The sequence below is a fragment of the Cryptococcus neoformans genome, chromosome 5 (assembly GCF_000149245.1).
Source record: "Cryptococcus neoformans var. grubii H99 chromosome 5, complete sequence".
Classification (NCBI taxonomy): Eukaryota; Fungi; Basidiomycota; class Tremellomycetes; order Tremellales; family Cryptococcaceae; genus Cryptococcus; species Cryptococcus neoformans.
This window is the reverse complement of record NC_026749.1, coordinates 906957-927665: the sequence shown is the minus strand read 5'-3', so window position 1 is coordinate 927665 and position 20709 is coordinate 906957. Positions and strand designations below refer to the sequence as shown.

At 47.7% G+C, this 20709-nt stretch overlaps 5 protein-coding genes and 1 non-coding gene; 2 read left to right on the top strand and 4 right to left on the bottom strand.

Moving 5' to 3' along the window:
- Positions 1–5: 5 nt before the first annotated feature.
- On the top strand, positions 6–7829 carry CNAG_01208 (high-affinity cell membrane calcium channel protein). XM_012193633.1 has 24 exons: positions 6–982; positions 1044–1196; positions 1252–2050; positions 2114–2198; positions 2250–2433; positions 2489–2664; positions 2716–3047; positions 3102–3188; positions 3241–3282; positions 3339–3452; positions 3506–3882; positions 3936–4634; positions 4686–5045; positions 5110–5340; positions 5387–5710; positions 5773–5982; positions 6027–6134; positions 6189–6286; positions 6341–6423; positions 6472–6800; positions 6852–7009; positions 7073–7412; positions 7467–7537; positions 7594–7829. The coding sequence occupies exons 1-24, from the start codon at positions 75–77 to the stop codon at positions 7644–7646; spliced, it is 6321 nt and encodes a 2106-aa protein (XP_012049023.1). The 5' UTR covers positions 6–74; the 3' UTR covers positions 7647–7829.
- On the bottom strand, positions 7577–16030 carry CNAG_01209 (1-phosphatidylinositol-3-phosphate 5-kinase). XM_012193632.1 has 14 exons: positions 14699–16030; positions 13847–14646; positions 11525–13790; positions 11307–11473; positions 11199–11257; positions 10678–11143; positions 9351–10622; positions 9038–9303; positions 8815–8985; positions 8522–8754; positions 8396–8463; positions 8133–8339; positions 8005–8084; positions 7577–7947 (listed from the first exon to the last, which is right to left on the bottom strand). The coding sequence occupies exons 1-14, from the start codon at positions 15830–15832 to the stop codon at positions 7820–7822; spliced, it is 7317 nt and encodes a 2438-aa protein (XP_012049022.1). The 5' UTR covers positions 15833–16030; the 3' UTR covers positions 7577–7819.
- A 632-nt stretch (positions 16031–16662) lies between these two features.
- CNAG_01210 (hypothetical protein) lies at positions 16663–17852 on the top strand. Its single transcript, XM_012193631.1, has 4 exons — positions 16663–17049; positions 17123–17250; positions 17314–17371; positions 17477–17852. The coding sequence occupies exons 1-4, from the start codon at positions 16999–17001 to the stop codon at positions 17591–17593; spliced, it is 354 nt and encodes a 117-aa protein (XP_012049021.1). The 5' UTR covers positions 16663–16998; the 3' UTR covers positions 17594–17852.
- Positions 16745–17468, bottom strand: CNAG_12458. Its single transcript, XR_001045762.1, has 2 exons — positions 17225–17468; positions 16745–17159 (listed from the first exon to the last, which is right to left on the bottom strand). It is a non-coding gene; the product is annotated as a hypothetical RNA (non-coding RNA).
- CNAG_01211 (hypothetical protein) lies at positions 17628–19107 on the bottom strand. XM_012194002.1 has 6 exons: positions 18966–19107; positions 18902–18913; positions 18456–18849; positions 18264–18399; positions 17984–18210; positions 17628–17929 (listed from the first exon to the last, which is right to left on the bottom strand). The coding sequence occupies exons 1-6, from the start codon at positions 19009–19011 to the stop codon at positions 17827–17829; spliced, it is 918 nt and encodes a 305-aa protein (XP_012049392.1). The 5' UTR covers positions 19012–19107; the 3' UTR covers positions 17628–17826.
- A 38-nt stretch (positions 19108–19145) lies between these two features.
- On the bottom strand, positions 19146–20692 carry CNAG_01212 (hypothetical protein). XM_012194003.1 has 9 exons: positions 20391–20692; positions 20294–20337; positions 20225–20240; positions 20054–20153; positions 19949–19995; positions 19797–19900; positions 19643–19743; positions 19433–19554; positions 19146–19372 (listed from the first exon to the last, which is right to left on the bottom strand). The coding sequence occupies exons 1-9, from the start codon at positions 20637–20639 to the stop codon at positions 19292–19294; spliced, it is 864 nt and encodes a 287-aa protein (XP_012049393.1). The 5' UTR covers positions 20640–20692; the 3' UTR covers positions 19146–19291.
- Between the last annotated feature and the right edge of the window lie 17 nt (positions 20693–20709).

Here is a 20709-nt window from a genome sequence, read left to right as displayed (position 1 = left end):
CAGCACAGTTTATATACATACACATTTCCCACATATACACTTTTCTGGAGACATGCCCCCCCTCACCTTCTAACATGTCCCACTTCCGCAACCACAGCCTCGCAATATCCACTTCAGCCTCTATACACACCTCTGCATCCCCCTCCCCCGTATCCCCAGCATCCCCAGCCAGCGCTTCTGCAGGTCTTTCCCGCCGCCATAGCTGGAACGTAACGGACGAGAGCCAAGAAATACCGACTTTTAACGATCCCAGCAACGCCTCTCGCCATGTAGACGACAACCTTACTCCTAGAAGAGCCGTCCCGCTGCATAGCACGCCTTTGGGCAAGTCTGGAACTGTCCATTCACACCGCCTAAGCGAGAGGGACATTATATGGGCCGATGTCAACGATGGGAGGGACATAGGGGGAGACCCTAATGAGACCACACCCACGAAGAGCCACAATAGGCCCTTCTTCGACTCTTACCAATCGACAACCTCTTTGCATTCAACAATATCGCCCTTGGATGTCAACGGGAGATCATCAGACGACAGGGAGCGTCTCACAACTGGACCCTCGCACGTTATGCATTATAATGGGATAGGCAAGGGTACACCCAGGCGGTCGCCCAGAAAGCCGTACAATGAGAGCGGTTCCAGCTTACGTAGGAGCTCAACGCTGAGGAACGTCTCCCAGTCTCTGAGGAAAGCGAGCGTGAGAGTAGTCAACATCATGGGCACAGAACGTGGAGACGGCAGGGAAAGGTTAGGCAGTGATGATGAAGGCGAAGAGGTATTGCAGGATGTGGAAATCGATGGAGATCAAGCCTTTGCTATGAGCAGCACGAACGATAATCCGGGAACTGTGCCAAGCCCTAGGCAATTGCCCACCAGGTCTCAGAGAGAAGAGGTGGATCACGGCCGACTAAGAGGAAGGACGATGTGCCTATTTGGTCCGATGAGCAGGGTAAGGAAGAGTATGGATCGCTTGATGCGGTATCCGTAAGTCGCATGAGTGTAAGAACTGGTGTACTGCCACTGACTGAAGATCAATCATACGCAGCTGGACGGAGCCTGTCATACTGTTGCTTATTATAACAAATGTTGTCGTCCTCGCTATTCAGTCCGCGCCTGCTCTGGACTCGCCCAGGATCGACAACGGATACTTCCAGGGTTGGGAGGACTTCGTGCTGCTGGTGCTTTTTATCGTCTTTACGTGAGTGTGATTCAGTTCCATCGATTTGCGAGCAAAGGTTGATGACTGTGAGCAGGCTGGAGATGTTTGCACGTATAGTCGTCACCGGGCTATTGCTTGATCCAGAGACGTCTCTCCGCGAATCTCTCTTCGGCCAAGATGGTGCCGTCCCTATTCTGAAACAATACTTGCTAATAACCAAATTCAACATTCAATCCAACCTGCGACGCAATGCAACTAAAAGACGTGCACCGTGGAGATCACAAGGACAGAACGATGCTGCGCACAATAAGGACTCAAAGACCCCTGCCAATTCGGCGCTGAGGTCCCTGACAGGCCTTTCAGAAGCGCCTTTTCAAAAGGCCATGGCCAGGCAAAAGGGTTTATCTGATCAGGGAAGACCGTATCTCCGTCATTCATGGCATCGTATTGATATGATAGCGGTATTTGCGTTCTGGATCACCTTCTTCTTGGCTCTCACAGGCTATGAAGCCACTGCTGATCGCCACGTCTACATCTTTCGTGCACTTTCAGTCCTTCGTGCCGGGCGTCTCCTGGTGATCACGAGCGGTACCACCACCATTCTTCATTCACTAAAACGTGCGGGTCCTATGCTCATTACTGTATCCTACTTTCTTGTTTTTGCTGCGTGCATATTCTCCATTATTGGGGTGCAGAGCTTCAGAGGAAGCTTTCGAAGAGCATGTGTGCTGACGGATCCCCACAACTCAAGTAATGTGATTCAGCTAGAAACGCAATGTGGAGGCTGGTTGGACCCTACTTCCTTCAAAAGCATGTCATATCTGAGCCTTGATGGAACATCCTCAGCTGTGCCGCCAAAGGGGTACATTTGCCCACTAGGGCAGATCTGTATGGTGAGTTGACCTACTAGGATGCTTCACCACTCACCATGGACATGGCTGATTATCTTTACCTAGACGACGGATGAAAACCCTAACAACAATGTTAACAGCTTCGACAATGTTTTCTCGTCTCTCGTCCAAGTCATCATTGTCATATCTAGTGGGCGACCTTGTTACAAAAGCCAGAAAACACGTCTCTAACTGCTTGCAGTCAACACATGGGCGCCAGTCATGTACATGGCTATGGACTCCGACTTTTTTGGATCGTCCCTCTTCTTCATAGCTGGCGTCATTGTACTAAACTTTTGGTTGATCAACTTGTTGATTGCTGTAGTGGTAAACACGTTCAGCGATATCCGAGCAGAAACGAAACGCAGTGCTTTTGGTGCCGGCGAGTAAGTGATAGCATTGTACCGTTGGTTGCCATAAAAGGGCTGACAGGGATTGTAGGACGTTTTTAGGCACAGAGCCACATTGGGCGGCAGAAGACGAAAAGACCAAAAACAATAGACTGCTTGCCTTTTACCAAAAAACCGAGATTTTCTGGGTAATCCTGGTTGTAGCGGACCTGGTGGCGCAAGGAAGCAAGTCATCAAGCTCACCAGAGAGCATGCTTCGGCTTCTAGGTAAGCTCTATAGCTGGACGTTTCAGAAAGTCTGCTGATATTCCTCAAAAGATCGTCTTGAACTGGCTTTCACGCTCGCCTTTGACCTCGAGATCATCATTCGTTTTCTGGCATACTTTCCCGATTGGAGGACCTTCTTTTACCGAAAACGGAACTGTTTTGACCTTTTTCTGGCGATTGCCTGCTCTATCATCCAAATTCCAGCCATCAGCAACAGCCCAATCTATCCTTGGCTGACCGTTTTTCAACTGATAAGATGGTACCGAGTCATCCTGGCGTTCCCAAGGATGAAACCGTTATTGATCACGGTGTTTGGGAGTTTTAGCGGTTTGCTTAACATGGTAATCTTTTTGTTCTTAATGAACTTTCTGGGTGCTCTCATGGTATGTCGATTCATCCTGAAGGTGCAAAGGGGCATATAGCTGATCATCGAACAGGCTTTGCAATTGTTTCGTGGTGATCTGGAGGCTGGAGAAACAATCACGTTCTCGCAAACATATAATTCGTTCTTGGGGATGTACCAGGTGAGTGACTGATTCCTCAATTTTCGATTTTCGTCCACTCAAAATCATGCAGATCTTTTCATCCGAAAATTGGACGGATATTGTGTATGATACGGTGCGCCCCTTTCAAGCCTTCGCTTTGCTCGCTATATGCTTATCCGTAAAGTATAGATGGGTGCAGAATCACAATACAAGCAGAACATAATTGCAGCAATTTTTTTGTGTGGCTGGTTTCTCTTCTCCAATTTCATTGTACTTCAGATGTTCATCGCTGTCATCAACGAGGTAGGTGATCACAGATTCCATTTCGCTGCCTCGGCTTTAAATTCTTTGTACAGAATTTCGCAATTGCGGAGGAACAAAAGCGCAAGCAACAAATCCAAGCTTTTATTCATCGAGCCGAAGCACCATCGGCCCACGCAAGCTGGATTGACCGTCTGAATCCTTATCGACTCATGACGGCTCGTCACAGAGCAGTCAGAGTAAAAACGCTTCCTCCTAATCTCATCCTGCCGTTAAAACAAAATGTCGGTATAGATGTGTCGGATGTGCCATCGTCCCTGCCAATGAATGATGGGAAAAGCACGAAAGGGGCTGTTAAACGGCTTTTAGGCAGAGACGGCGACGAAGATCAGATACCGCTCAAACGCTTCAAACGACCTCCGCCTCGCGAGTCTACGGATGACGCCGAAGATGAAGACGATGACCGAGGATTGTGCGTAAAAGATACTCTTTCATAGTCTACTGGACTGATTGAAACAATTTTAGGACGGATCTTTTACCTCCCCTCAACGCTGCTGTCTCAACGGACGAGCATATGGATGCATTTAGGGAGCGAAGAAATCAACAAGCTGACTTCATTGCCGCCCATCCGAGCTTCGACAAATCTCTATGGTTATTCAAACAAAATAATCCAATCCGCAAATTTTGCCAAGCATGCGTTCCGTCAGCATATGGGGAACGTATCTTCGGACGGTCTACTAATCCCACATTGGCGTTGATTGTCAAAACCGTAGTCTTTCTCGCAGTTGTTGCTAGCATTGTTGTTGCTGCCATTGCTTCACCAAGCTACAGGCGCGAATACTATGCCGACCATGGAATTTCCCGACGGACGTGGTTCGATCTCACAGAAGTGGCTCTGGGCCTGATTTTCGTCTTGGAAGCTGCCATGAAGATTGTTGCCGACGGGTTCATTTTTGCACCCAATGCCTACCTACTTTCCCTCTGGAATGTACTCGACTTCATTATCCTAATAACGCTTCTCATCAATATCACAACGTCATTGATCTTTATCGGGGGCTTGAGCAGAGTGACAAGGGCTCTGAAAAGCTTTAGGGCTCTGAGACTTATCACTCTGTTCGGGAGGTTGAGGGACACGCTTCACGCCGTATTATTTGCTGGCGCATTGAAGATTTTAGACGCCTCCATTTTTATGATACTATATTTGATTCCATTCGCCGTCTGGGGGTGAGCGTTCTTTCTTGCCGGCGGTAGCAATGGCTAATTCGTGCGTTGCAGCCTCAACATTTTCTCCGGTTTATTATACTACTGTAATGATGATGACTCCTCAGGATTAACATCTTGTATTGGCGAATTTTCCACTTCGTCAATTGATGACTCTCTTACCTACTTAGTCCCACGCGTTTGGGTCAATCCTACTGTTGACGAAAGCATTTGGTCATTCGATTCCTTCAGGGAATCGATTCTGATTCTTTTTGAAATCGTATCACTAGAAGGGTGGATTGATGTGATGGCCTCGGTGATGAACATAGTAGGCAGAGATCAACAGCCTCAGAATCAAGCATCGCAGTGGAACGCGATCTACCTAGTGATTTTCAATCTATTCGGCGGTGTAATCATCCTTACATTGTTTGTCAGGTGAGATTTTTTTTTTTTTAAAAGAACTAACATGACTTCAAGGCTAACTAATGTTTTATAATAGTATTATCATCAAGAACTTCAGCACCCGGTCAGGCAATGCTCTCCTTACAAGTGAACAGCGACAATGGGTTGATCTTTCCAAGTTCATCAAAGCGCAAACTCCGTCCCAACTACCCAAAGGACGACCTAGGTTACCCTTCAGAGCGTGGTGCTACGACCGCGCAGTAAATAAGAATGGGTTCTGGGCGGTAGGCTTCACAATGATATACTACTTGCACATCTTGTTGCTCATGTGGGTTGTTCAAAAGTTACCGATCACAACTGACGTTTCCTTGCAGGATGGAAGATTTCTCAGAGAATCTGCTGAACGAGGTGCAGCTAGATTGGATCTTCTTGTTTTTGACGGTGCTTTATGCCGTGGACCTTCTTGTTCGGTTCTATGGTCTGGGGTTTAAATCCTTCAAATCGAATGGATGGAATATCTTTGATCTCATCGTCATCACAGGCAGTTTTGCTACTACTATTCCTGCTCTACAGGCAGATAGCAGTGGTGGGACTGCTAATCAAGCCAATGTCCAATTACAAAAACTCTTTTTAGTATCGATTTCGTTGAAATTGGTGCAAAGAATCAGCTCGTTGAATCAGTTGTTTAAGACCTCGGTGTAAGTCTATTAGGCTACTTTTGAAGAAGACGTCTTGTTCAAGACTGATGCTGTGATCGCAGGGCAAGTCTTCCCGCCATTGGTAATCTTTTTCTTCTCTGGGCTACCATCTTCATATTTTACGCCATCCTTTACTTGGAAGTCTTTGGCCTAACAAAGGAAGGGAATAATGCAGGCACGCGGTTTCAGAACTATTACACTTTTGGGAACGCGTTGCTTATGCTAGCATTTATGTCCACTGGTGAAGGATGGAACGGCTACATGCACGATTAGTAAGCTTTTTATGCGAAAGACACAATCGCTGACGTTATGTCAGTACTATTCAAGAACCCAGATGCACCGAGAATGGTAATTTTTTGGAGTCAGATTGCGGCAGTGCCCCAGGCGCGTACGTGTTATTTATCAGTTGGAATATTATCTCCATGTAAGGATTTCATCGGCATGTTAACGATATCAAGCAAAGACTGACATAATCAAGGTATATCTTTGTGAACATGTTCACTGGTGTTGTGGTCGAATCTTTCGCCTACGTGTACCAGATGCCTGGGAAAAGTTCACTGAACAGAGAAGAGATGCGTTAGTCTTTCTACAATGAGTGCCCAGCTGTCAACTGACACACCTTCCTTCTAGGGGCTTTCAAACAATTATGGGCCGAATTTGATTCCCAAAGAATTGGGTATATCAAGCGCAAAGACCTTATCAGATTTTTTTCAGTAAGCCTGTTACTTATGGTTATCTCAGATTCTAAACCACTTATGTAGCGCCTTACCGGCGTATTCGAAGTGCGACCTTTTCCGGTTGAATTTGGAGTACACAACATTATTCGCCACTCGAGGCCCGACCAAGTTGATAATAATGCCTCAAGTCAGTCGTATGTCATTACCGGGGTTAAGCATGCGGTGGATGTTAGACGCGTAGCAGAACAGATCGCCCAAATCGATTACAAACAGGTTCGTGTGCGGCGGCAACTATTTTCAAGACTATATAACGAGGCAAGGATATCCGAAGAGCCTGGCAAAGGGATCAGCTTTACAGCCATGCTGATGATGCTTGCTCACTATAAACTTATTGATGATGAGAGTGCCTTGCAGTGAGTAAGATATCATCAAGATGCAGATTTGGACTTATGACGGGGCAACAGGCTGGATGATCTTCTCTTGAGAAGGGCCAAGACCGAAAGAGTCACAGATTTAGTTAATTTGGATAGAGTGAGAGGCCTCCTTCGAACGATATATTGGCGAAAGCGATTCTTAGCCACACGCGATGCTCGCAAATTAACATTGAATGCCGAAGCTGAAGGTGAGCGATAAGCTGTGGGCAGTAGACGCAAGAACGGCCCTCGCGCTAATAGTGGAATGACAGGTATCCCTGCTATCGTCCTGGATCCAACCCCTATTACTCCTCCGGATTATAATGGTCAATCGAGGTACGACACGCCGTACTCTCCTCAAGTCCAGGAAAAGGAAGAAAGCATTCCAAAACGCATCACACCTACTGAGATCATACCTCCGACTTCATTTTCCCCTTCTGCCAGAACTTACCCGTTACCCGCCTCCGATTTATCCAACTCCTCCGATGGGAACAGCTTGCCCTCCCCCTCTCTCTACAATTCTCCGACTCGTTTAACATCAAGGCCGGCATTATTAGGAAGACAGCCATCTAACAACAGCCATTTGTCATCTGATGATGCCCATTACAGACGGTATGTCTCCCAATACTTTGGTATAACAGTATTCACTAACTGGAGAAATTCCAGCGATTCAAGGCCGGATGAGGATTTGCACACAAAGGACTACGATGACGACATGTTAGACTCGATGTGGGGAGGTAAGCTGGTCGTACTGTTCAATTGCGCAAAATAAGTGTTGACTCCATTCGATCAGATATGATGCGCGAAGCAGTAGATCAAGAAGGCATTAAAAATGAACAGGGTTGACGACAATTATACGACAATGAATGACATGATGCCTTCCCATAGATTTAATATAGTAAATATGTACTACGAATACAGTTCTGCCATTACAAAATAAGCTAAATGTGCTTCAAATCCCAGGCTTAGTCATATATGGTGGTACTATTCGCAAGAGAATCATGAAGTAAAAAATGATTTCAACCTGTCATGCCTGCCCCAGGCCCGTCTTCCTCTATCTGGGTTTCATCCGGTCCTACTATGGTCCAACGGTCTGGGACCGATGGGAAGTAGAAACGTTCCATTGCAGTACGGAAACGCAGTTTATCTGTTTGTTCAATCGTGTTAGGCGGTCGACATATTCAAAAAAATAAAGCTCACTTACATTGTTTGGGAGTTACAATGGTCGGCTCTCCTTTTCCTCCAGCCCCCAAATCTTTTACCCACGATTCCAGCTTCTTATCCCTGAGAGAAAGTCAGTACCTCTACTAAAACTTTCATGCGAAGACTTACCATGTAAAAGTCCTGATATAATCAACAATCCCCACTACCAGCTCATGCTTATCAGTGTCCACCCCCACGACCAAAGAATAATCCATGACATTGAGATTTGAAAGAAAAAGGGTGTCGTTGAAGAGGGCAGTACGCAATATACGCTTCGATTGTTCACGGAGATACAACGGATGCTTATAGACGATCTCCATTAAGTTCTCATCCAGTCTGTTGGATAATAAATGACATCAGCTTGCGATCAAAGGAGCGAACGCTCTACATACAACACCTCGTTTATGCGTCCTGTTGGTTGTATTAGCCGATTACGAGTACTACCTTTCAAGTCATAAATCTGTGCCATAATTGCTGTCAGTGAAGGGCATACGAAAGAGACGAAAACCTTCGCTGACCTTGGCAAAACGGCGTTCATAAAACAGATTTTCCATAATGAGAACATTCATCTTCATAGCCTTGCCAGTGATGGCGTTATTGAAGCCGATCTTGAAGAACCCGTATATCTTCGCGAGGACCGTCGGCCGCTGACCTTGGAAAGCCTTGCGAGTGTAGTCAAAGTAGGCGGGTGCAAACTTCGTGAGAGCGTCCATCTCGTAACGAGTAATCTCTTTCGCAATGAATCGGTCGTCTATAAGATACAAGCATATGAAATTAATACACATCGTGAAAGGCCGTGCTTAGACCTTACCTCGACTTTTGAGGAACGCTGACCCTGATTTACCCCCAGATGCGTCAAATTGAATGCAACGTGCAAGTGACTCCACAAAGCTATCTTCGCAATTGCAGGATTTACGTAGTGCTGCAAATTGCTCTGCGAAAAAGATCCTGCAGAAGATGGTCGAAGCTCCGGACTCGAAATCTACAGCACCGCCAGCGTCAGTTTCCCTCTCGTGGTTGGTTTGAACACTGACCATATTTCATATGTGTACCTCTTTCAAGTCTCGCTGCCTCATCGACATCCTCCAATGAAACAGCATCCCATGCTGCTGGATGATTAGTACCCATGGCCTCTTCTGGCATGAATGTATCGAATCTGCCCTCTTTCTGTCTGCTAGCCGACCACGCCTTTGAATTATCTCTGTACGTCTTCGAACTAAGAGTAAATGCGATAATGCTGGTGGGCTCAGTCTCACGTATAATGACCTTAGAATCTGCAAAGATGTGTTCCGATGCTGATCTATACTAACTTTAGCATACGATCTTGATTATCTCATAGGTACTCACAATGGATATTCCAGTGGAGCGAAATCGGCGGCCCGAAATGCCCATAATCCACTCAGCGACTTTAGCAAACTTGATTTCTCGTTTGCCGTGCTTGTCTCGACGTCAGATGTTTGTGAGGCAGAAACTGCTCCCAAGGCCTCGTCTGCTGTTGTGGTATCGGTATGAACTTGTGGGGTCGCTGGGTGACTCGGAAGAGGGGCACTGGTCTCAAAACTTGGAAGTTCTATCTTCAAGCGGTCCGTAAAGGACTTTTCTGATTTGGAGTCACTAAGGATAGAGGTGGTGGCCTCGTACGCAATGGGAGGACTTGTTGTGACAAGATCGTCGTTTGATAAGCTTGGTCCGGGCAGTAGGGAAGGAGATGTGGTGATTGGCACAGACGAGGTGCCAGTCTGTCTAATGAGAGGAGACTTGTTTGAAAATGACTCTGCCTTCGTTCTTGAGACCAGCTCGTCTGCTGAACCCAGACTGTCATCACTCCCTAGCTCATCCTCTTCATTATCAGCCTCTGATGAATCGGTGTCGAACTCATCTCTGAACGCGTCCCTAAGATTGTCAAACACCTGCACCTTAGCTTTGGTTACACTGACTGGCCTAGCTCTTTTGCCTCTGACAATGGATATGCGTTTTTGACGCTCCTTTTCGGCCTCTCTCGAGAGACGATCGAAGTGACGTGCAATGGAATTTACTCGAGAGGTACCACTTTGAGAACGACGACCTGCATTCTTACCCGCAATCGGCGTGATTGTATCAGACTCTGGACGTCTAGGCGATTTACCTTTACCGGCAACGCGAGGCTTCCCTTCTTCAAGGTCGAAGAGAGATTGGACATGAGTTACAACTGGATATCTCAACTTAGGCGAAGCCCTACCGGAACGCGGGGAGACCTTGCTGGTGTATGACGGGGCACGAGAGCCTATACTGTGTCTGACAGTGAGATAATCGTTATTCTTACTTTCGCCAACTGATCTATGAAGGTGCGAAGAAGATGATATACGTGATGCGTTTGTAGCGTAGCTTCGATCACCATCAGACATCAATCCGGGCCTCGAGGCATCCCGTTGACGATGAGAGGGTTGCTCAGTCTTTCCACGACGCAACTTCGGACGATTTCGAGAGCTATGATCACTGTCAGAAATGTCATGTCGTGGATGTTGCCGGGGCGATTGGCGGTAAGAACCACCAGCAGAGCGTGAACGTTCCGGGGAACGAGTCAGTTTCGGTAGAGCTAGCTGAGTAGACTCGTTGAAGCGTTGAACAAGGTCTGCTATGCTAATAGGTGGGGCTAGTGAGTGAATTTGTTGAATAGAAGTGGAGTATAGCATACCTTGGAGCAGGAGCTGCGCGTCGGGGAAGGCGAGACACAAACTGAGAAGTGTCGTTCTCAGTGCTTGGCTCTATCGTGGTTTTGCCGCCTCCACTTTTGCCTACAAGATCCTCGTGGGTCGCAAATACCGTTGAATCACTGTCATCGTCCGTCTCTTTCGAACCCGATCTCACAGATCTTGAATACGGGTTTGACATTGGTTGAAGTATGCCAGCAGTAGGTGTTATTGAGGCATCATCACCATCGAATTTCGTTGTAGCGATATCTTCTGCTCCGTCCGTATTTGTATCGGAACTAAGACCGATTATAGTTGTTTGCTTGTCGCTCGGTACGTGAGTGAGTGCGACATCGTCTTTGGTCTCATGCTCTTCCGAAACCACTGAAGGTGTTCCGGTTAAAGCACTCCGTTCTAATGAACCAGGGGCATCCTGATTTGCAAACAAACGTTTTAGGTGTGATGCCGTCACTGACAATTATCAGACAACTTTCTTTTACAACAAAGGGATAATGAGGCGGCATACTCTTTCTCAGGTCTTTCTCTGTGGGCATGAAAGCCTTCTCAATGTCTGCAAAGTCCACGCTGCTTTTGGTTAGCATTTTGTGCAAGGACAATGGGATATTCCACTTACTCCCATTGGACTACTTTGTCTTGTAAAGCTCTCAATACGACGTTCAGTGATAGCACATCTGTAACTGGAGTGAGCTTATACGTCCTGTTCAACAGATTGGTGATCTCTTCTCGGTCGCTGGCCGCTCGAACAAGCATAGATTCAACGGTCGTATTAAGACGAGACACCTATACAGGAACATCAGCAGCGCATTTAACTCGGTAGGCCCATTTACGCACTTTATCTGACTGCACATCTTCCACGTCAATCGTTCTCAGCCGCGATGCCACTGAATCGAAGAATGCATAGATCTTCGCCAATGCGCTGTCGTATTCCCTATTCTTGAGTACCACCTTAGTTTCCGCCCTAACCTGTAGCTTGATCGATGGCCGTACAGGCTCAAAGAGATCGATTTGCTCATTATGTATCCTAATTGCCAGGTTTCGGTGGGCGTAATATCGAATTTGATCGCGAAATGCGTCATGGGGACAAGAGAAACCAGCTCGAATCTCTGGTGGATAAAAGCACTGCTGCAAGTAAGCTCCCCAAGACATCTTCCAAGTCTCTTCTCTCATAATCGTAGTGGGCGATGGAGTGGCACACTGTCGACAATAGGACCATGTGATGATTTGGTCTTCATGTCCTGGGGAAGGGCAAGGGAACTGATCCACGGCAATTTGCAGGCGACGTTGACCATGCACAAGTAAATGGTAATGGAAGAGTAGTAGACGTTCGCAGTTCTTGCTAGTACATTGGTCCGGAGCCACGAGGGCGAGATTTTCAAGAAACTGGCCCACAGTCTGATCACCGGGCTGGTAATAATCGATACGCTGAAGAGACGGCTCCATACATGGTTTTTCGGCACCTTCACATCCCAATGATGACAAGTAAACAATGCCTTGATAGTTTTCAGGCCGGAGTTCTTCTGCAAATCTACGCGTGTACCATCGCCAAAGTCTGATCTGTTCTTGATGGGCATGTTCTACTTGCGCCAGCGCACTTTCTTGGGATACTTCTTGGGGCTTCCGCAGAATGTGATAAGGATCTCGTATTGGTGGTTTGCTTGTAGATGTCGTGGGATAGACGCTCATAGCATCACTAATCGGCACTTCAGAGGAGGATCTAGTCGCTTCAGAGATCGATGTTGGGGCTAATGAGACTGTCTCGGAATCGGTACCTCCGGCGTTAGGAGCACTGTCTTTTGGTACCTCTGCCACTTTTGTTTCCTCTTCTAATATCTGCGCTGCCTCCGCTTCATCTCTGTTCACTCTCAGCTCTGACAATCTCCGATCAAGCTCAACCATTTTTGCCAAAATGGCAGGAGGGGGAAACATTATTGCTGCGGAAGAAGACAAAACGACTGTCAGATAGGGCTCGAGTGACTTGGCAATCTGTCTCGTCACTTCCAGAGCATCACGCTTCTCAAGTTGTTTGTCATCAGATTGGATAGGATTTTGATTTGGCGTAGGAGTTGAAGAAGATTCGGATATGAACTCGATATCATCAGGGGGAGTGATGGGTTTAAGGCTGGGTTTAAGGGTGGCGGTAGAATGAGAAAGTTGCGAAGGTGTGTCACAAGAAGGACTACCTTCAGCAGGAGGTTTATCGGAGTCGAGAAGGTCTAGAAGCTCGCGGTACTCCGTTGGGAGCACAGGCTTAGGTGGCGGAATGTTGTGTTCGTCGTTGTACATTATCATCTCGTTTCTCAGATGATATGCCACGAGCGCCATGAAATCTGTGATCACTTTAACCTTGCGTAAAGTTGGCAAATCAGCACCACGCAATATGATCGTGCAGCCTTGCTCCTTGCTTGCCCCTTCAAACCTCATTAAAGTTTTCCTTCTACCCGGTATAAGCTCATGATCAAAAGATTGAATCCTAAACTCTCCACATCGGCCCATCCTTGGTTCAAGGACGAGTCGATCCATCGAAGCAACAACGTCCGCTTGAGTACATCTGGCCACTTGCTGGATAGCAGAAGTTTTGACGCTGCGAGCAAGCGCGACGTTAGCCTCTAGCAGGTAGTCGAGTGCGATTCGTGAAACAGAGGACTGGGCCAATACGATGTGAGGTCGGGCATCAACGATGCGTTTCGTCAGCAGCCGTAAATAATCTTTTTCCTGAGCGAGAATTGGATCCAAAGACATGAACTGATTATCAACCCTGTGATAATCTAAAGGGAAGGTGACCACCATTATGCGCGGGTTAACAAGTCTCCTGGACATGGCTTTGTGGGCCACATTTTTGGTTATGACGATTCCGTCTACGTACTCCGAGTCACTGATTTTCCCACCTGGGACCTTTTTTATTTTGACATACGCCCGAACGTCAATATCATCCCCAGCGCGTACATTGGGCTGTAAGTTGAGAGGTACTTTGAGGATGAGACTGGTCAGAATTCGATGCCATTCGTCGGCTTTGGGAAGTTCGGCACGTGCGATAGCTTGTGAAAGCATGAGTTTGAAATGTTGGAGGCTTGCGCCTGTTAACATTTCGGGTTGGTGTCTGCCAATTTCCAGATCAGCTTATGGCTGGCAGCACGACCTGGCCACATTACTCACGCGAAAGAGTGTGACCTCGCTCTCCAGAGTCCCTCCGACTTTTCTGAATCCAACAGTGCAGTAAGGACTGCCTGATTCATCCTCGTCTTCAAACCAATGAGAGGATGACCTGAGTCTTCGCGACTCAGTGGTACTCTTTCTACATCATCGTCTGTGGACATGGTATTTGTCCTAGGAAAAGGAAAGCTTGTCGCATCTCTATACGTAGCATGTAACGCGGAACCTGAGGTTTCCAACACAGGAGTACTGACGCGACCATCTCCGTCAGCTTCTCCCTGGTCGGCAGCGACTTTTTGGTCAAGCTCTAGGGGTCTCCTGAAAGGCGCGACAGTTGGCGGTCTTCCTGCCCATATATGGTCATCTCTATCGGATGTTGGTGACCTGCCAACCTCATTGAGAAGGAAGGCTCTCTCCGTATCTAGACGACCATCCTCCCATCGAATGGGAACCGAGGCCTCATCAATGGCCATAAGTGAGTCGTTTGGATGGGAACTAAATAGTTGGCTTGCGGCAAAGGGGGATTTGGCATAAGGCATCTCTGGGGACATTGCCGTGTTGAGAAATGCTCGGTCGGATATAGTCGGATACCGGTGAACGGACGTAGAGAATGAATTGATTGACCGACGGTCATCGTCGTCGTCGTCCTTGTACTCTTCCATAATCTTGAGGCAAAGATTGCAAACTCTTACAACTCCTTCCTGTCCGAAACGACGAGCACCGATGATATTGGATGCACAGCGAGAGCAGAATATCTGACCGCATATCCGGCAATGATGCTTCCTTCGCCATGCCGTGAAAATCTTTCAAGTAACCTTATCAGCGCACGTTCCGCATATGGATTAGCACACTCACGGATTTGCAGTCGTAACATTCCTTGCAATGCTCGTCAGCCATCCAGTATTGCTTACTTAGGCCGTCTCCCTTCATCCTTTTGATAATCCTGCTGACACTGTTCAGCCTCTTGACGGCCCCCATGCTCCTCACGCTTCTGGTGTCATCTTGTGCTAAAGGGAATCCAGGAACGTAGCTATGACTCTGAGTTAATTCAGCGTTGGCAGCTATCATACCGGAAATGGAAAGGGAAGAAGGTGAATCAGGAAGGGTCGCAACAGATGATCTACGATGGCGTTTATTTTGGCCTGTCGATAGAAGATTGGTGTGAATGTGGTGAGGTAGCGGGGTTGGAGCACGCGAGGATGAGGATATAGAGCTTTGAAGGTTGACATTACCTCGATGTGGAGGTTTGGTACTCGGAAAGCGAATCGGTCTAGCAGGAGATGAAATAGGTTCCTTGCTCGCAGTCTGTACTGTCGTCGTCACGGGCGAAACAGTGACCTGTGCAGGAGCGACACCGGATGGGCGCCACTGTGGCCCTCCAGGAGCGACAGCTCGCTTCTGCCCTGAAATGGAGACTTGGGACGAAGCAACAGAGGCGGGGACGGGCAGGTGAGGATTTGAGCTACCGAAAGTGTTAACAGGGCCGATAGGCTGATTCAGGGGCTGGCCATGCGTGGTATGGATAGACAAGTTTGAGGGATGGGCAGTAGACTGTGTTGGGGGCAGCGCTTCTGCGGATGTAGCTACGACGGCGCCGATCGATCCAGCCGACTGCCCGTGCATGCGCTGCTGTTGCTCAGCTGCTGAGTTCGGAAGTGCACCTTGAGCAGCCGTCTGGATCCTATTCCTCATGACTGCCTCTGCAATGGCCTGCGCCTCTGTTTGGCCGCCTTCCCTAGGTGGAGCGACGAGATTCGAATCTCCGTCATGAGCGATTTTGTTTTCACCTTCTATCAAGTGAGGTAGTCGGTCGGAGCTTGCATGGGAATTTTGGGTAGGAGGTTGGGATATGCCTGATGTAAATGTCTGCTTCACTTTTGAAAGGAATGTTGGAAGTATTCCTTGCTCTGGTTCATCCTGAAAGGGGTTTGGGAAGGTGGTGAGGTGAGATGAGGGTGGGATGGAATGCTCTGAGAAGGAGGAAGGCATTATGGGCGGCAAAGGATTTTCCACTGGGGAGTTGGAAGAGCAGGTGAGTCAACCGCCGGCCAGCCAGCATCCGCAACAGAGCTACTGTGGGGATCAAGTGAACAACTACTGCGTCAGCGAGCACGCGAATCAAGGCCGCGGAGGCACAGTGGGCGGAGGCGGGATAATATCAACAACAAAACAACACACTTCGGCTATGTCCGCCCCTTCCCAATAAAGATTACGTAGTATATTTTTACATACGTAACACGTCAACGCGTTAGCGGGTCGGTGATCATCGTTTGATCCATAATAACCTCAGCTTGATCCCGAATTTCCAGAGATGTCTCCCACCAAAACATGCGTACAGCGTGCGTCATGCAGCCTTGCGGGAACACTCGATTACAGCAACACCAGCAATCAGCAATTTGTTGTTGTAGTCGAGGACGTGGGCCAGGGAAAGCGACGAAGGACTCGGTTGATTGATAGGACAATTTTACACCTTATCTTCGCGACTAGTTTTTCTTCTCTTTCTTTATGCAACGTAAGTAACCTAGAATCCAACACAATTAGTAGCACTCCCTCCCATCAGAAAATGATGTCATCCCACAACCTATGACATGGATCGTCCATAATAAACATCCTTTGCCCTCTCCTTTCTTCCTCATCGCAATTGCCGCCCTTGATTTGTTGGCACAGAGTTTCTGGTGATGTTCCATATGCGTAATTACGCTTGATATCTCTGTAATGAAGATGACGATGTTCCAACTTGACAGAAGTTTGGACACTGACTTGCATTAGGCACATGTCCTTGACGTTTTGCGTCGAAGATCATCTGTGCATGGGAAATCACGAGAGAGACGTCCGCTGCTGCTCAAGTAAAGTTCTTCTTGCATAGCATACAAAGACTCTATCATGCTCTGGTTATTACTCAAGGGGCAGGGTTTCACCGCGTTCGCCGACCGGCTATTATGTGTGTGTATCATTTTGTACCACCGGTCACTACCAGTCACTGGGTGTTGCAGTCGCATAAATTGAGGGCCCTCGTGACTTGTATATGTTCGCCTTCAACTGCGCTCAGCAGTACATAAATCACCTTTTATTTCCCAATTTGCTAAGCTTGCAAGTTACGATTTACTCTGCCTTAAGACCTTAGAACCATCAACAGTTAACAGCCGCCGCCAACGATGGCACAGTGTTTGAAAGACGAAACTCTTATTCAGGAAATACATGTCCGGGTAAGTGATGCCCCCGACCCAAATAATGATAGCATGAAAGCCCAAATGTTTCCTAACTGATATATCGTCGAAGATCGTTGAGCGACAAGGACATGAAGAAAGCCCCTGGGAAGGCTGCATATCAGTATACTCTCAGTTGAAGGGTATCTTTGAAGTATGGAATGATGACGTACATGAAGACGAAGATATCGATTCTTACAGGTACGTATGTTACTAACGTCCTGCTTGTATTTTCGTCGAGCAAGTCTTCTGATTGCAACTTAGGTTTACCGTGTATCTGGAAGGAGCAGGAAAGCCAGGAACCGTGGTGAATGGCGACGAAGTGAGTCGTATCTATCTTTATAAGCCCACTCATTTACCGCGGCGATACCGATCGATCATGACGGGGAGTCATCAGCTGAAACTAGCTTGCGTTCCTGTCTCCTAGAGCTGTATGTCGCTGGGAATTCATGACCAGGGTGTTATATTTGCTTCACGGATTGAGGTTCCAGAACATGGGCCCCAACAAATGGCAACAAGTACGCGTGTTGCCATGCGCATATAAACTCGAGCCTAGTATGCGCAGTGAAAGATAATGATTAGGAGGAACCGACGGACATTTTCTTTTTACTCTGCATCAGCGAGACCCCACCAGGGGTCTTCATGACTGAACCAGTCTGAAGTAATACGAAGTAGCACCATACACACAGCACGCGATGTCATTATTCTATTGTTCATACAAAACCCAACATTTCAGGGTAATTCTCAACTTTTATCCAACCCTCTTTGCTTCACTTTCTATGCAGACACCGCATACTTGGCAGCAGCCTCATCGAACAGCTTATTCTTCTCAATGAGATCAAGGGCGTAGGGGTGTTGCTTCGCAGCCGTAACCAGCTTCCTGCAAAAATAGTCAGCGAATAATGCCACCTTGACATGAAGATGAAAGACTAACTCCGCAAAGCCTTCAGCGCCAACCGAAGCGCCAACGGCCAGAACATCGCTGCTACTCTGGCCTGCCTTACTCTGGGATGCTTCCACAATATCGGCCTTGGCTTCATCAACATGTCCCAAGAGAAGGTGTGCGGCAGCGTGCGAAGCTAAAACAGGAGCAGTGCGGCCATTGGGGAGCTGATAAAGCTCTTCGTAGAAGTAGTAGGATTGATGAAGAGGTTGAGATCCCTGAAACTCAAGTCAGCTTGCACCAATAAAGTCAAGAGAACAAAAAGGCATACGGTCTTGAGCCCAATCCAAGCTTCCATAGCCTGAATAAGCATAGAGTCACTTCCAAATTTCTTGGCAGAGTTGTAAGTAGCTTGCGCAAGATCTCGGCGATTGAGAGAAAGAAGAAGCTGGACCAGGATGGCAATACTATCGCAAAACGGAAATTAGTCAGCTGACAAGGTCATCGTCTTTGATGAACTTACCACTCCAGATCATCCTTAGCCGCGCCCTCTGTCAAAGTAGCCACAGCCTCTTCATTCTCTCCCACAAGGATAAACACACTAGCAGCAATGGCTCTTACAGTCTTCTCCTCGTCATCATTTCCACCTTCACATTCCAGTACCAAGTCCCTGATTTCTTCTACCTTTTCCTCTCTGGCATCTTCCTCTATTTCATGGATGGAGGCGAACACGTCAACTGCACGGGCAGAAAGAGGTACGGGTGAGAGCGAAAGGAAGGGTGCGAGGATAGCGTGGGCAGACGAGGGAGATGGAGACGAAAGCGCAAGATGGGAACGTGCAATATAAAGGGCACGGTGAAGCGATGAAGGGTCGTCTGAAGGTGTGTGGGGGAACTCTGAGGCTTCAGAGATACAGGCTATGCGGAGTCAGTGGGGAATGATATCGTTTATCGTAGGACAATCGCGAACCTTGGTATGATGCTGCAAGTAAGGGTTAGCTGTGAGATGAAGAGAAGGACCAGACTATACTCACCCTGGTAGAAGAGCTGCTTGACGTGGTATAAGGGGTCTGCCTCCATGTTTGAGATGCTTCTGCTGCTGTGTTGGCACGATAGATGTACAGGTGAGCGACGGACGTGACGAGCGAGCGAGAACCGCCAGTTGAGGGCAGCGGCTGCGGCTGCCACGGGGGCACGTGTTACGTAAACACATTCCAGGTGAATTAATTAATGCATGCAAATGTCATTACGAACATGACAATAGAAGTTACAGCCAATATGATCTTTCGCTATATGCCTATGAAGCCTATACAACCTAAATGTAGTCTATTCAGGAACCACGAGCGCAGAGGGGCGCAATTCAGAAAAACAGAGGTTGGGGACATACGGTATCCCCTTCTTTGAGTTCTCTTAACCGTTTGTCAACGAGCTCCTTTTCCTCCTACAAGGTCTACCATCAGTCGAACTGACGCGCAAGCAAGCACATCCTCTGCGAGCATACCTCCGTTAAGGGTCCGCAGACTTCTGGGTGGCAGGGGAAGTACATGCCATTCACTCGGGTATGGGCTGTTTCATATAGATGCTGCAAACGCTCGGCTAAGGGAGGATGGGCAGGGCCACATACTGAAATTAGAGCCCATCAGCACTTAAGCTTATCGAATTCACGATGAAATCTGAAGGTATTGGGCCATTTCGAAGGAAGAAAACTCACTATCAGTCACCTTTTTGGCCCATATGAAATAGGCCTGCACTCGTTTCATGCCCCATCCCACTGGTGGGCTACGTCGGATTGACTCAAGATTGTGCAATTTACTTTGTGAAACGAAATCAGTAATACGCATCAGCCGCGTCACTGGCCTGCTCACTCTGCCAACTTGACTTGTTGGGCCTGTTTCGACTTCGAAGGAGCGGTCCGCAGTTGCTCGACCTTGCGCTGAAGGCCATCCAGTGAAGTGTTGTCAGTACATTCCTAAATAGGATAAGCTTCTCTCTACATTAATGAGAACAGAGTGCTTACCTCCACAATTCGTGCCACGTCAATTCCAAATTGGTCTGCAATTTCCTCTGTCCGGCGGTCAGCTATGAGACAGGACACCGTACATTTCCTGCTTTCGAAACTCACCTATAGTCGTACATGTGTCTTCGACAGTGTCATGAAGTATAGCAGCTTGCAAAACGTGAACGTCGGTGATGCCAGTAGACGATAAATAGTTTGCCACAGACTACACCGCAAGTTGACAATGAGTGTTATGGAACTCTGTTTTTGTCGAGCTGCATATATGCAGGAACGTACAATTGGATGGTTGATACTACCATAAGGGTCAGAATGCTGATGAGTGGAAATGGGCCGTCTGCTACTCACTACGGGGATTGATCGACATCTTTTCTTCTTTGGCAAGAATGTTTCTGCGATATAGTCCGTTGGCACAGATGCGGTCGATGAACCGAGATGTACTTACCCTAGCAGCAAAATCCAAAGTGCGAAGGAGTAAGCTAAGATCGCTTTCCCCAGGCAACCTCCCAGGAGTAGCGGGTGTAGGTGATCCGTTTGCGCTGTGACTCCGACTGAGCGGAGGCGTTGGAGTGAAGCTCCTGGCTGGAGGTGTGCGAATAAGTTCTACTTCTGAGAAGGATGGAGAGCGCGAGGGTAGGCTTAGGAGCAGGTTTGAGATGGTGGGAGGGGAGTTTATGGAGATACCGTTGGGCATGGTGTGGGGTGGAATACTATGGCAATGAGTTGGCAAGAGGAGATGCGATTATGACGCACCTTGTGTGGTA